This window comes from Eleutherodactylus coqui, chromosome 9, assembly GCF_035609145.1.
Source record: "Eleutherodactylus coqui strain aEleCoq1 chromosome 9, aEleCoq1.hap1, whole genome shotgun sequence".
NCBI classification, from domain to species: Eukaryota; Metazoa; Chordata; class Amphibia; order Anura; family Eleutherodactylidae; genus Eleutherodactylus; species Eleutherodactylus coqui.
Window position 1 is genome coordinate 137,538,435 of NC_089845.1, and position 14,184 is coordinate 137,552,618.

A 14,184-nucleotide genomic window follows, 5' to 3' on the forward strand; every position below is an offset into this window, starting at 1 on the left:
CAAAGTCCAACTGATTTGGATTTTCTACAAATGCTGTGTCATAGTCGCATTAGGTCACAGGTCGCAATGTGGCCTCATAACCAATCATTACATGCGTCACTGCGATCTTCATGTCGCAATGTAGCTCTAGTCTTAGAGTGGCTATGGACCATGGATAGTTATCTTTAGATCCCACTGATATTAACTGTCAATGATCTAAAATTTATGGTCACCTTAAAGCTGGCCATACACATAAAAGTTTGGCTAAACCCACCGATTTTGGCAGGATTGGGTATTGTGGCCTCCCAACTCTCTCCTAACGTCAGATCTTGGGGGGAAAAGAGAGATTGGGCATGTAGGGAAGCCCAATAGATCAGACCTTTATTACCTATCCTGTAGTTGATAAAATTCGATTTTGGTACAACCTCTTAAGATTGCTATTTATGTATTTACCTGTTAGCATCCCATCTGTATCAATTAGAACAACTTCATGCTCCCATCTAAATCCCGCCTTGTTGGGTGAATTGAAGTATTGTATTCCATTAAACTTAACACTCCAGCCTCCACATCTGTCTTCACAGAGCCCAACAACAGTCGTAACAGCGATCGCCACACAGTTTGAACGGTTAAAATTCATGAACTTTACAGATGAAACAGTGAGTCCTTCATCAAATGGGAGGGCGATGCCTCTAGCAGTGCAGTATTTAGAACCAAGTCCTAGCTCATCCAGATGTCCCACAATGATAGCATTTTTGATTACAGCGCCACTAGCCTCTCCCCATCCTCCAACATAACTTGAAATGATTCTCTTAGTTTCTATGCCAGAGTCCTCATTATTGATCATGGTGAAGTTGTGGAACTGGAGGGCACCACCATTGACCCATTCTGCTCCTTTTTGGCAATTCCAAGTGGTTAAAGATTGGAAAATCGCCGGGGATGGTGTAGAAGAATTGCAGGATCCGCCTACCATAGGGAAGTAATTTTCAAAAATCCAAATGCCAAACCATCCTTGAGAGTGAACAGTGTTATTGTAGAACTCTCCAAGTGGCACTAACTTCTGGCAAATGTTAGGATCATAGGAAGGTCCATCTGGGTTATCGTGCATCCTGTACCAAAAGCCAAAATGTGTGCCACCGGCGGCAGCATTGTGCCGTATTGTGTTATTTGGATTGGTAACCCAGAACGCCGCTGGGGTAACATCATCATTGAGCAAGCTGGTACTTTGTTGAACAAACACGGCTAAGTTGTACTGAAGTATATTGCCATGTTCTATGCCATCTTCGATGAAGAACGCTCCTCCCATGATATCATAGATGACGTTATTCTCCACAAGTAGGTGGTGAGTGTTATGGATGGTCACTGCCCTGTTGTAGGTCTGATGAATTCCACAACCTCGTACATAGGACTTATACTGCACATCACCCAGCAAATGCCAATGTATTGGATAACGGCCTAACCGGAAAGCTTGGCCTGCATGGAAAACCTAGAAGACAAATATTTCACTTTATTAGTTTTTACGAGCATCGAATTTCCCCCAAAATATGTGTGATGTGATGTTGTATCATGGGATAAAGGATGAAGGTATTTGTGTAGATGGTGGTTTGAAAATCAAGTGTTTCCTAGCAGTGTAGCGTTACTTGGCCAATTTGTTTTATCTTTCCACACAAACCTCCACATATTCTATTCTTCCAATGGACAGAAGTTGGCCAGGTTGTGGAGCATGGAACATTATGCATCCTCCAAATTGATCACTTCCTATTTCTTCGCCAAACCTTCCCTGGAAACATGTCTGTGTGGCAAATTCACCTAAAGTAACAAGATGATGAATGTTGAAAAAGTGAAATAAGGATAGCACATGAATAGATGACATTGTGCATGGTGAAAACTTGGCATTGATTTGAGACAGAATTCGCGTGGAGTCTGCAGCTTGGTGCAGATTTAACACATTTGAGTCTGTATGGATTCCACATCAAATGCATGGCAAATCCACACGAGTGTCCCCATCCATGTAGAAGAGAATCCACGATGTGCTGTATATAATGCAGATCTATTCCGTGCACAAATTTCAAATCCCATCATAAATTCCGCACACAGATCTGCCCAATGCTTAACCCTTTGCAATCCAATTTTGGATTCAGGGTTTCCTAGGGGGCTTTCTCTTTCTGCCATTATACAATGGCGCCGTCTGCTGGGTAGAGCCAGTACTGCAGTATGGGACATGCTGAAAAGGCCCCCGACAACAGAGCAGCCAATAACAATACCCTGACGGACGTCTTCTGACATCGGAGCTGTACAGCCTTCGATCAGAATGTCTTTAGACGTCAGACAGTGGATTGGAAAGGGTTAAATCCGTGTGCAGACCTGCGACACAAAGAGGGGCAAATCCGTAGCAGAAATACAAAGCTTAGCTGCAGAATTGGCTTTACAAACAGAATCCACATGGGTGGAAAAATCTGAGATGGATTCCGCCGTGTGCCTATTTGCGTATGAAAAAAGAACGCAAATGGGCCAATTGAAATGGTGTGCAAACACACAGTGAATGCTCAGGGTTTGCGCAGGCCAGTTCACTTCAATAACCTATTGCGGTGCGTAATATGCACCAAATTAGGTCATGGAGTGTATTTTTTCACCCAATCGCACATTGCTTAAGAAAATACGCTCATATGCATGCAAAAAAATGAGCGCATAATACACTGCGCAAATGTGCTCGTGTAAACGTGCATGCCGTCATAAAAAACGCTTCAAAATCTGCGGCTTACTGCTGCAGCTTTTGGTGCGGATCATGGTGCGTTTTAAGCCCTGCCAATGGGCAAAATCTGTGTGCAGAATTTCGATACAGAAACTAGCGTCTACACATCAAGTAATGACATGTCACTTCTTGACGTGCAAACTCACCAGAATTCTGCACCAGGATTTTGCCCACTAATACTGCCTCCTGAACTTGCCTGAAGGGTACGTCCATACCAGGCAGATTTGCCGCAGACTCTCCATGTGGACCCTCCGCACAGAAGATCCTCAGACCTTACGGTAGCAGAAAAGAGAATGAGATTTTCAAAATCTTGTTCCCACTCTGCAGAAAACAAATCTGCTGCGGAAATGGACTTGTGGTGCGGTATATAAATCAGCAGCATGTCAATCATAGAACTGGCTCTTCGGTGCGGATTACAGCTCTTCAAATGAGGGGGTGAATTCTGCACTAAGGGTTTAAATAAATGGGCATGATTTAGTCCTGTTATGATTATCGAGGCCGCATAATGGGATGAAAAGAAACCACTGATGTCAATGGTTCTGTCTTCATTAGCGGTATTCTTGCCTGTTAATAGTACAGGTGAGAAAAGATAGGACTTGCCCTATATTTCCTGCACATAGTTAATAGTATGTGTGAGAAGGATAGGGCAGGATCTATCTCTCAGCTTTTTAATTCACACTCGCTCGCACTAGTGCAGAGTTTGAATAGTCCAAGAAAAAAAAAAGTTAATGCGCAACTACACTCCGTAGTAGAGACCATAGTTGTGCATATGCCCATCTGAAGAAGCCCTAAATTCTAGTTTTCAATACAGATTTTACATTGTGAATCTTCTGCAAAATATCTGCAAAGGACATTTCGCAACAAATCCACCCGGTGTGGACGTAACCTTAGTGAGCTTTCAGCTGATTGGCTGCGGATTTTCCATTTCTAAAAAAATAACTGCAGCAAATCCGCAACAAAAAATGTAACATTTCGTGATTTCATCATAGATTTTGGTTAAATTAAACTAAAGGGTGAAACCTACAGCAAATCCATAACCAAATCCACCGCAAATTTTCAAATTTTGACACAGATTTTGGTGTAGACGTGGATTTATTTTCAGATGTGGAAAGCGAATCAGCAACCTATGAATATCCTATGAAAGTGTTTATTCAAATCCTTTAATTTTTCAGCACCATTGTCTGCAATACTCAGATACTTCCCGTAAGATGGTGTTAGGATGAAATCATTCAAGAGGTCCACAATTACCTTCACTGGGCTGCCAGCTACAGTAGATCATCAATGGTGCCATATTGGTATATTCAGAAAAATCACTACGTTATACCCATAAATATGCAACCTTTGCTCATGGAAGAGTCATTGGTTTCAGCGTTAGGATACCAGGTGGGGAGATCGGTAGCAAGGCATTTGGGACCCCCCAGCAGCAAATATTTATCATTAAAGGCTTTTCAAAACATTTAACTTGTATTCAATGACTCAGAAGAGAAGGTGACCATCTTTCAGTCATATCTGTTGAAGGAGTCTAGAATAGTTGGTTTCCTCTGTGGATCACCGCAAGGAGCCTGCTACATGCACCTTTACCTAATTCTACGAGAATAAAGTTGGTCAGCTTTTTGAAGTCTATCTAGTATATTTCGAAAGACCAAAGCAGAAGTTATACAAGAAGAAGAATGGTTGGGTAAGACGTTATCCTCAAAAACATTGTGATTCATAGAATGCAAGGAGATGACCGTCAAGAGTAGATCACATAAAATGTAGGCCAGCACCAACTTCATATACAAGAAGACACCATAACATTACCTGTATCAAACCCATCTGGGCAGGGTGGTATTGTGTCATTCCATTCCACATTGTTGGACCCTCTGACAACAATGTTTCTTGTAAGGAGACCTACTTCCGCTCGGGCCTCAAAAACAGTGTTATCAGGTAGAGTGACTGAAATCCCTAAATGTTTGTAGAGTAATGGCTCTGTTAGGGTCACTTGTATGCCATCTGCAGATACGGACTGTATAGTTCTCTTCTCATTCTCATTTTGACTGTGCCTGTCAGAAGATAAGAACATGTATTGCAGTTAAAATATCTACAGTGAGTGCTGGGAAATCTTAACAGGAAGCTATCAGCAGAAAGTAACTGGGACCAGCAGCTTACCTCTCCTGGTAGCTGCTGCACGGGTCCGGCACTTGTCTTCCACAGACGCCACACCTCGGCTTCTGCTCACTATTTGACAGCAGGCCAATCGTACACGCAGCTACAATCTTAAAGAGCCAGGGTGCAACTTACTGATTCCTCCCTGCACAAAAGTACCACATTTTTCCCATTCATTAGCCAAAGGTATCATATCCTCCCATGTGGTACCTTTGGCTAAAATGTGATTGTTCTCAGTAAGAGAAACCAAGTAATCTTGTTGATATGATACCTTTTAATGGCTAACAAAAAGACGATGTTATAGTGAGCTTTCAAACCTATTTCCTCAGGCCCAAACCCTAAAGCCATGGGCTGAAGCCTGAGGAAGAACCTTAAGTAGGTTTAAAAGCTTGCTATAACATCATGTATTTTACCTCTAAGAACCAAACAGGCCTATGTATTGTGGCTACATAAACGTCCTACAAAGATTACCACATTCATATTTGGCAATAAAGCTGGGAAGCTAATGGCTGGGCTAGCAAAAGGCCCTTTTAAAGCACAGGCCATACTGTGCCTAAAGGATAATATGGGCAGACTTCAAAATCACCCTAACGTATAGATATATTCTGTAATTGGTATGCCTGACTCTACTTGCAAAATCCTAAAAAACCCAGATATTGCGGTGTTTTTTCCTCCTGATATTCCAATACCTTCACTAACAGAGGAGGAGAGAGAACTACTAAACTCCCCTGTATCACAAACAGAAAATCCAATAAAGCCCCAGGCCCCAATGGATATTTGGGAGAATTCTTTAAAATTCTGAAAGACCATATCATCCACATACTAGAAAAACTTTATAACTGATACATACAACATATTGCTATCCCTGCGGAGATAAACACGGCAAACATTAAACTGCTCCCTAAACCTGACAAAGACCTTCATAATCCATCAGCATACCATCCGATATCTCTCATGGACAACGACTTAAAGATATTGTCTAAAATCATGGCAGATCGATTGGTCATTATCCTCCCGCGCCTATTCTCACCCCTGAATACAGGGTTTGTGGAAGGCAGGTCAGCAATGGTAAATATTTGTGAAATACTGGCGGTGCTAAATGAAATAAAATTATTTAATATAGCCATTGAACCTCTGATTCGGATCCTGGAAGGCAGGGAGGACACAGAAGGTATAACAATATAACCCGTCCAGATAGAAACCTTCCAAGGGTTTTTGCTATCTTGGATTCCTTTGGCAAACAGTCGGGGGTTTAAAATCAATGTATCAAAATGCGAACTAATAGATATATCACCACGGAAAAAGTCAAAACTGAAGGACATAATAGATACTAAACTTCCCATTACTTCAGCTAAATCATCAATTAAATACTTTGGAAAACACATAGGGAAACACTTAGAATCAATGATTACCCTGCTTTAATACTTTATATCATTAAGGGGCATAAATGGAATAATCTACCGCTATCCTTCCTGGGTCATTGCCACTTCAGCTTTCCTGAACTCTTATACCCCCTCCAAACGATCCCTCTGCTTTTGAAGTGTGAAGACATTAGAAAGCTCCCTGCGGCTTATTGCTCATTTATATGAAACAATAAGTGTCCAAATATAGCGTTGATGAAACGGATGCTCCCGAAGGATAGAGGCAGTATTGAATTTCCTAATGTAAGAACCTACAACCTGGCTTGTCTGTTCCGGCACTCCTTGGACTGGATTAAAGAAATAATTATTTTTCAAATTTCTTCTTGGAGGCGGACATGGGAGCAAAATGCTCTTCTGCACACTAGCTTTTCAAATCTTCCACCTCTGGTCAGACAATCACTTCTGGCAAAAGACACGATTGCAACCTGGAAGATTGTGAGAAAGGCGTATGGGCTACTCTTTAAGGCCTCATGTCCACAGGCAAACGATTATTTTAGATCCGCAGCGGATCACCCGCATGCGGATCCGCACCCCATAGGCATGCATTGACCACCCGTGGGTAGATAAATACCCGCGGATCGTCAATAAAAGTGATTTTAAAAAAAATGTAGCATGAAAAAATCTGGACCATGCTCCATTTAGGTGCGGGTCTACCGTGCGGACGGCTCCCACAGGCTTCTATTGAAGCCTATGAAAGCCGTCCGGATCCGCGGGAGACCAAAATAAGAATATACTCACCTGCTCCAGATTTTCCCTTCTTCGCGGCTTCATCTTCTCTCCGTCGCGGCCGGATCTTTTTTCTTCGGGCTGGTGCATGCGCGCGGCACGCAACCGACGTGCCGTGCACATCCGCCGGGCCGAAGAAAGAAGATCCGGCCGCGACGGAGAGAAGATGAAGCCGCGAAGCAGGGAAGATCCGGAGCGTGCGAGAGGTGAGTAATAATGCTATTTTCAGCCCTCATGTCCGCGGGGCAGGAGGGACTCGCTGCGGATTCTCCATGTAGAATCCGTAGCGGGCCTGATTTTCCCCGTGGACATGAGGCCTAAAGTTTCAAAGCACATGAAGATATGGAGACACCCAGAATTCAAAGAGGGGTGGGAAAGCAAATTATTTACACAAGGGCAAGCCAAAGGTATAGAGACCATCCAACATATATTACATCCCCAGAAGCCTAGACTACAAACTTTCCCAGAACTCTGAGAAGCCTTTGAACTCCCAAACATACACTTCCTCTCTTATGCGCAATTGAGAGGGTTTCTACTCATCAGCTTACCACAAATAAATAAAGAACATATCTCTAAAGCCCCATTTACATGGGATGACTGGCGGGCAAACGATGCCCGACACTCGTCCCTGCATGTACTCGCTCCCATGCTGTTACACAGGAGCGAGTTTAGTTGGCTTGCAGCGGGACGGTTGGAGAAGATTTCACTCCTCGCGCTCCCCCGCCCCTCTCCATTCACTTAACAAGGTGGCCGTTCAGTACTGAACGACTACTGAACGATCATCATTCATCGTTTAGGCTGCATAAAATCCTGAACGGTGATCGTTCAGTGTAAACAGCAGCCGTTCAGTACTAAATGGCCGCTGTGTTAAGTGAATGGAGAGGGGCGGGGGAGAGCGAGGAATGAAATCTCCTCCAGCCACCCCGCTGCGAGCCAACGATACTCGCTTCTGTGCAACAGCACGGGAGAGAGTACATGCAGGGACGAGTGTAAGGCATGGTTTGCTTAACAGTCATCCCGTGTAAATTGGGCTTAACCCACTAGACCACTAGACCTCTTAATCACTTCCCTCTCACGAAAACACGCCCTCTCTAGTTTATATCGAGCCTTCAGGTTAAACCTTATGGCATTTGATGGCTCATCAATATTTTAAAAAAAGGTCAGAAGAAATCCATGACCCATAAATTGAATAGAAAATCACAGATGGCTGGAAAGCAATGCGCAAAGCCATCTCTAACGAAAGATGAAAAGAAACTCAGTTCAATATAAGGCCATACATGGTTTTGATATCCCACCACATCCCAATGCACCCAACAGACTGTTGGCCTACCCTAAATGTAATAAGTCAAGAACAAACATGTTCCATAGCTTATGGAACTGTCCTGAGGCTCAAAAATATTGGGCAGAGATAAGACTACTAATACACAAGGTCGGAAAATCTTACTTCCATTGGCCCCCCAGGTCTTTATATTCCATTTTCTCCCTGCTGAAATACAATCAAGACATTTGATCCATGCTGCTCTTATAGTAACCAAACGTTGCTTATTAACACAATGGCTGCAGCCGCTAACTCCAAAACTCACAGACATAACACACCAACTCAAGCAATTTTTGTGTATGGAAAAATTGTAATTAGAACATAGGGTGGAGTCACGGGCGCCGGGATTTTTTAGGAAATGGCGTTCGTTTATTGAAGAATGTTTCACCACAAGAAATCATGGAATGTATGAAGTCGTTCAAAGAAACCTCATGGTACCTTTAACTACAACCAATTGGGTAGATTGAAAACAGATTAAGAAAAGGGAGAAGATAACCAATGAGCAACGATAGATAACATGGTGGAAGCTGTAAAACAAACTTCAAACTTCATACCAATAATAGGCAGATTTTCTATTTCAATTTAGAACATCAATATTCAGGTATAATATGGAGTGCAGGGAGGGGTAGAGTGACCTTAGGGCCCAGAAGGTTAGCTGGATTAAGCCTACTACCCTGTTTCCCTGAAAATAAGACATATCCTGAAAATAAGACATAGCATGATTTTCCAGAATTTTTGAGGATGCAAAATGATTTTTCAGGCTTTTTGAGGATGCTTGATATAGAAGCCCTACTCCAAAATTAAGCCCTGCTAACAGTTAATTAAAAAAGTCAATTTAAATAGTGTCCTGGCAGCTATACATGTAAAAAAGTTAAGCCTTTTGGAACAAAAATTAATATAAGACACGGTCTTATTTTCGGGAAAACACGGTAGTTTAATAATATTTCATAGCAACATGTGATGATAACGGGATCGATATGATACAACCTACTTTCACCTACAAGCCCCTCTATAGTCTAATGCTATGTACCGGGTCTGGGAGGTTTGATACAGTGATGGAGAGTTGTATGACTATACGAGAAAGAGATATTCTTTTTTGCACGCCTTTCTTCAATATCCTGTCACATTACACACAAGCAGTTCGCACACAAAAAAAATGCAACATGCTCTATTTTTGTGCGCATCTACGCACCAAAGGCTCTATTAAAGTCTATGGGTGGTGCGCAAATGCACACCCGATACCCGTGTGATTGCACAATACGCTCCTCAATTTTGCGGGAAATCAAACACATTTAGTACTAAGTAGGCACAGCCTTTTAAATCACAGTGCAAGTATGTACTGCGCCAATGTGAACAGTCCTTGGCGGCGCAAAAAGTGCAGTAAAATGCACTAAAACACACGCAAAAAAGACTCTTTCATGGCGCAAATACGTTGCACGCTGCTCGTATGAGGCCGTCCTAAATCACATCAATTCGGACACCTTGTATTTTTTTACATGCATGAAAAACGGTTTACAATTGGATGACAGAAGCATGATAGGAAACGCAAAAATGCAGCAAACTCGGATGTGTAAAGCACGGACATTCGTAGTGAAGTAGGTCCGTTTTTCACTGACTGAACTTGCACTCCCTTGTGGTAACGAGGCTTCATTCAAACAAACATGTAAAATAGGCCGATTTTAAAGCATGTGTATGTCCGTGTGACATCCACACGTATTGCGTGTTTCTGGTTTTTAAACCCTTGTAGCGTGTGTTTTTTTTTCTAACATGCAAAAAAAAAATAAAGGAGGACCAATTTTTCTTCTGGAATTGCTTAGCAATGATGAGTGATGAATGGAGCGTACACAGACAACCTCCATGTGCGTTTAAAAAAAAAACAACAATTTGCTCAGCCATTGCAGTGAATGGGCGATTCTGGCAAGATATGCTGGGATTTCCTTTTTTCCACATGTAAGATCGGTCCGTGTAAAAAAAAAAAAAAAGTCACCTGTGTGAATAGCCCCATCGACTTTAATGGCTCCAAATGCAGTCGGTTAGGCCCCCTTCATATGGGCGTATTTTTTTTCGCAAACACCCCACTGCCATGTATTTGCGCTGTACAGGAGGCTTTTTTGTGCATGTATTGTGTATTTTTCTGTACTGCTTGCGCATACAGGACACGCTCATTTGCACACGCCAGTGTTCTTCTTTTCACTGAATTGTGCACTCCCCATAGACTTCTATGGGGATCTTTGGTGCACAAATATGCAGAAAGATGGAGCATGTCCCATTATTTTGTACATGCAAGAAATGTGCGTGTAAAATTTGGAAATGAAAATAAACCGATTGAAATCGATGGACTCTCTTCTCTGCATATTGCATGCATACATTTTACATGACCAACGAAAGGCCCATTTAGACACAACGATTATCGCTCAAAATTTGACCTAAAAGCCGTCTTTTGAGCGATAATCGTTGGGTCTAACCGCACTGACATCGTGCAGTTTTTGTTAAGCCGACGCTCATCATTGTCTTTCAGCGTGCTTCACAGCGGGATACAGCTAATACTATTGTTTCAGCTGTATCCAGCTCCCTGATGACAGATGGGGTGTGAAGAACAGAGCGGTCTAGGTCTGTTCTCCATACCCCGCATGCAGTGCTCGGCTGTATAACAGCTGGGCGCTCCGTGTAGAGAACAGCTGGATGCAGAAGACAAGCGGGGAAACCCCACTTGTCTTCTGCATCCTCCACTCAGAGCGCTCGGCTGCATGACAGCCGGGCGCTCCCAGCGGGGAACAGTTGGATGCAGAGAACAAGTGGCCCCGCTTGTCTTCTGCCTCCTCCGGAGCACAAGGTGATTGCTCAAAGTTTGAGCGATCATCTTGCGATGTAAATGACACAATGATTATCGTTCAAAAGTCACTCAAAAGACATCTTTTGAGCGTTAATGGTTGTGTCTAAATGGGCTTCAACGTGTACAAATGTGCCCGTGTGAACATAGATTGCATGTGGATCGAAAATATGCCCGTATGACTAAGCTCTGTTACAACATAACCCCCTCTGGGCTTTCATTGGACTCTGTATGGCATTTAACACAGTATGCCCTAACATTTGGCAGCTAAGAGTTAAGAAAATTAATTAGTGATGATCTCTGTAAAATCCGTAATGGTGGCCATATCAGCTGTCAGTCGGCTTTCCCAGAAGCTACAGGTGGCGAGCTGTTTTTCATACAACACACTTTTTATGATGTACAGCAGTTAGATTTTAGGATATATACCTGTCACCTGTTGATGCGATCACTATTTCATCTCCAGCTTTCCAAGTCACACCTTTCTGTAGAGTGAGGGTTGTGCTCCCCGGCTCCGCCGTCTGAGCAAGTCTGGTCCAGGTCACAGGCACGGGGATGCCTAGAAAAGGGCAAAACATATGTATTTCCCAGAATTCTTACCCCATAACACAGACCTCTGAACAACATTTTACAGCTTACATACAGAAGTTATTCTATATAAAGAGTTGAGTAATGTCGTACCATTAACTTTGCATTACTTCGGCTCTGATCTCCAGTTACAGCATGTATTATACTTCAGAGCCGCATTCATTATTCTGCTGCTATTAGAAACAGCTTGTTTTGGTATGAAGACTGTGCTTCTCAGAATGCAAATCACCAAAGCAATATGCATTCATAAACTGAGCTAGTAAGGAATGCAGGGAGATCCAAGCTATGAAGCCTGAGGAATTATTAATGCAGCATTTTACTAAAATACAGGCTGTAACTATCAGTAACTGTAAGTACAATGTAATGTATACAAGGTGTCCACAGAAATACACTATCCCACAAAAACTACTTGGACCCCCTATAGTTACATATGGAGTGCGCTATAGTGATGGTGATTACTGCGGCGTTAGGACTGAAAAGGAAAAAAAAAAGGTGAAAATGAATTAATTTCTGTCATCTGAGCAATGTAACTCCTAGATAAGAGCTCCGACTGGTTGTTTTACACGGGACGAGCTGTTGGGCAAGTGAAGCCTGTCCTATTGATGTCATGCATGCTTCTTGTTTGAGTTGTTTCCTCTACCTTCCCTGAAGATGGTCTGGACATCTGATCTCCCTCTCTACATGTTCTGCAGGCCCCTTCTCTCCTCCCTTTTGTCAATTGCGGCCTCCAGACAGCAGGTGTCCTGTATGTTGTCAGATAGGTGATGCCTGACACCATGTTCTCTGTTGTTGTCAGATGGATGATGTCTGACACCGTGTTCCTTGCTGCCATCAGATGGGTTATGTCTGACGCTCTTATCCCTTTCTTGGTGTGTGGACACTTGAACTAGCTCCTATCTATCTATGCATGCATGAAGTTCTGAGTGGGGTTTCCTTCTGTCTGTGAGGTGAGCAGACTTTAGGTGGGAACAATGACTTGTTCAATGTATGTCTGAGGGTGTGGACTACACTTGGCGTGAACAATGTTTTGTTCTGTGTGGTGTTCCCTTTGTGTTGCAGTCACTAGGTGTGAACAGGGTCATGTTCCCTGTATGTTTGTAGGTACTAACTACACTTGGTGTGAACAGTCCTGTTCAGTGTGTATTATAATGTTGTATTTCCCTTGTCTGGTGTTTCTGCTTTTCTAGGGTGAGCCAGTTGGCCCTAGGTTCCAGCGTGGGGCCATCCTTATCGGGACAATCACCTTTTTGTTGTAGTTGTTTTGTTAGTGTAGGGACTATGGGGATCCTTGATGTGGGCTTGTGAGATTACGTGCCAAAATACAAACCAATACCTCGTACCTACTTCTAGATATTTCCATCTGTCTGGTTGTTTAGCACATTGGTAAGTATGGGGCAGTCAGGTGTGTTGTTGGGTCTGATGTCCCTGTTTTCCCAGTGAGTGTTTATAAGCACGTCTGGTTTATGCTTGTTGGATGTGAATGGCAGAAGTTATTCTATATAAATGCGAGTCCCAACTTCTTTCTCCTCTCCAGTCATAAAAAATTGCATTGTGTTTGTGTAGGCTATTGTCCCCATGGCCTGCAGGGATGTAATGGTATGCATGAGAACTGACTAGAATGGTAGAAATTGTTAAAGGGATTTTGTACGGCCCATTATCAGACATGTTATTCCACTTATACTTACCATGAAGGTCCAGGGTCCCTTGCCTCACCGCTAAAGTCTTAGCCCCGTATACTGGTAACTCTGGAGAACGGATTTGTCCATGTAGAGTGATTATTGCTTTGTGCTGGAATGGAGCGTCCTCTGTTCCAATCTGAACATAAATGGAAAAAATGATTACAGCTGACTACTTCAGTCCAGTAATTCCACCCAATATGTAGCTTGTGTACCTGAAGAGCGCCTCCATCTGTAATGAGGATGTTCTCAGACTGAAGCTCTATGTCCGCTTCATCAAAAATTAGAGTTCCTCCTATTAAGAAAGGGCTGTGTATTATTGCACCGCAGCATATCGCGCACACTAAGGAACAAGGTTGGGTCCTCCATACAGCTTTCTTCTGTTGCAAGTTTTTCTTTTGGACTTTTTCTTTTTCTAGGTCTAAGGCGATTAACTGTTTCTTGACCAAGGGTCATTGATGCCCCTGCGTCCAGGCCACATTCTGCAGTTCTAGTATTGCTACTTTCTTAAAATCGGAACTTATAAATTTTTTGGGGTGACTTATCTACTTGAGGACTTGTTTTTTTTTTGCGGAACGAGTTGTATTTTGCAATGGTACTATTTAACATACCATATAATTAGAGATGAGCGAACGTACTCGTAATGAGTACTTACGCACCCGAGTACCGCCATTTTCGAGTACTTCAGTACTCGGGTGAAAAGATTCGGGGGCCGCCGGGGGGCGGGGAGAGGCGCGGCGGTGCGGGGGGTAGCA

General features: G+C 43.0%; 1 protein-coding gene across 3 annotated transcripts in view; it reads right to left on the reverse strand.

Annotated features, from left to right (window-relative positions):
* Positions 1-14,184, reverse strand: part of PKHD1L1 (PKHD1 like 1) — a 195,482-nt gene that overhangs the window by 60,988 nt on the left and 120,310 nt on the right. For all 3 annotated transcript variants that reach the window (XM_066578545.1, XM_066578543.1, XM_066578544.1), the window contains 6 exons: positions 13,645-13,724; positions 13,439-13,568; positions 11,595-11,724; positions 4,529-4,770; positions 1,649-1,785; positions 433-1,462 (listed from right to left, as the gene is read on the reverse strand). In XM_066578545.1, coding sequence (XP_066434642.1) covers positions 433-1,462; positions 1,649-1,785; positions 4,529-4,770; positions 11,595-11,724; positions 13,439-13,568; positions 13,645-13,724 — 1,749 coding nt within the window. The remainder of the gene's footprint in view (positions 1-432; positions 1,463-1,648; positions 1,786-4,528; positions 4,771-11,594; positions 11,725-13,438; positions 13,569-13,644; positions 13,725-14,184) is intronic.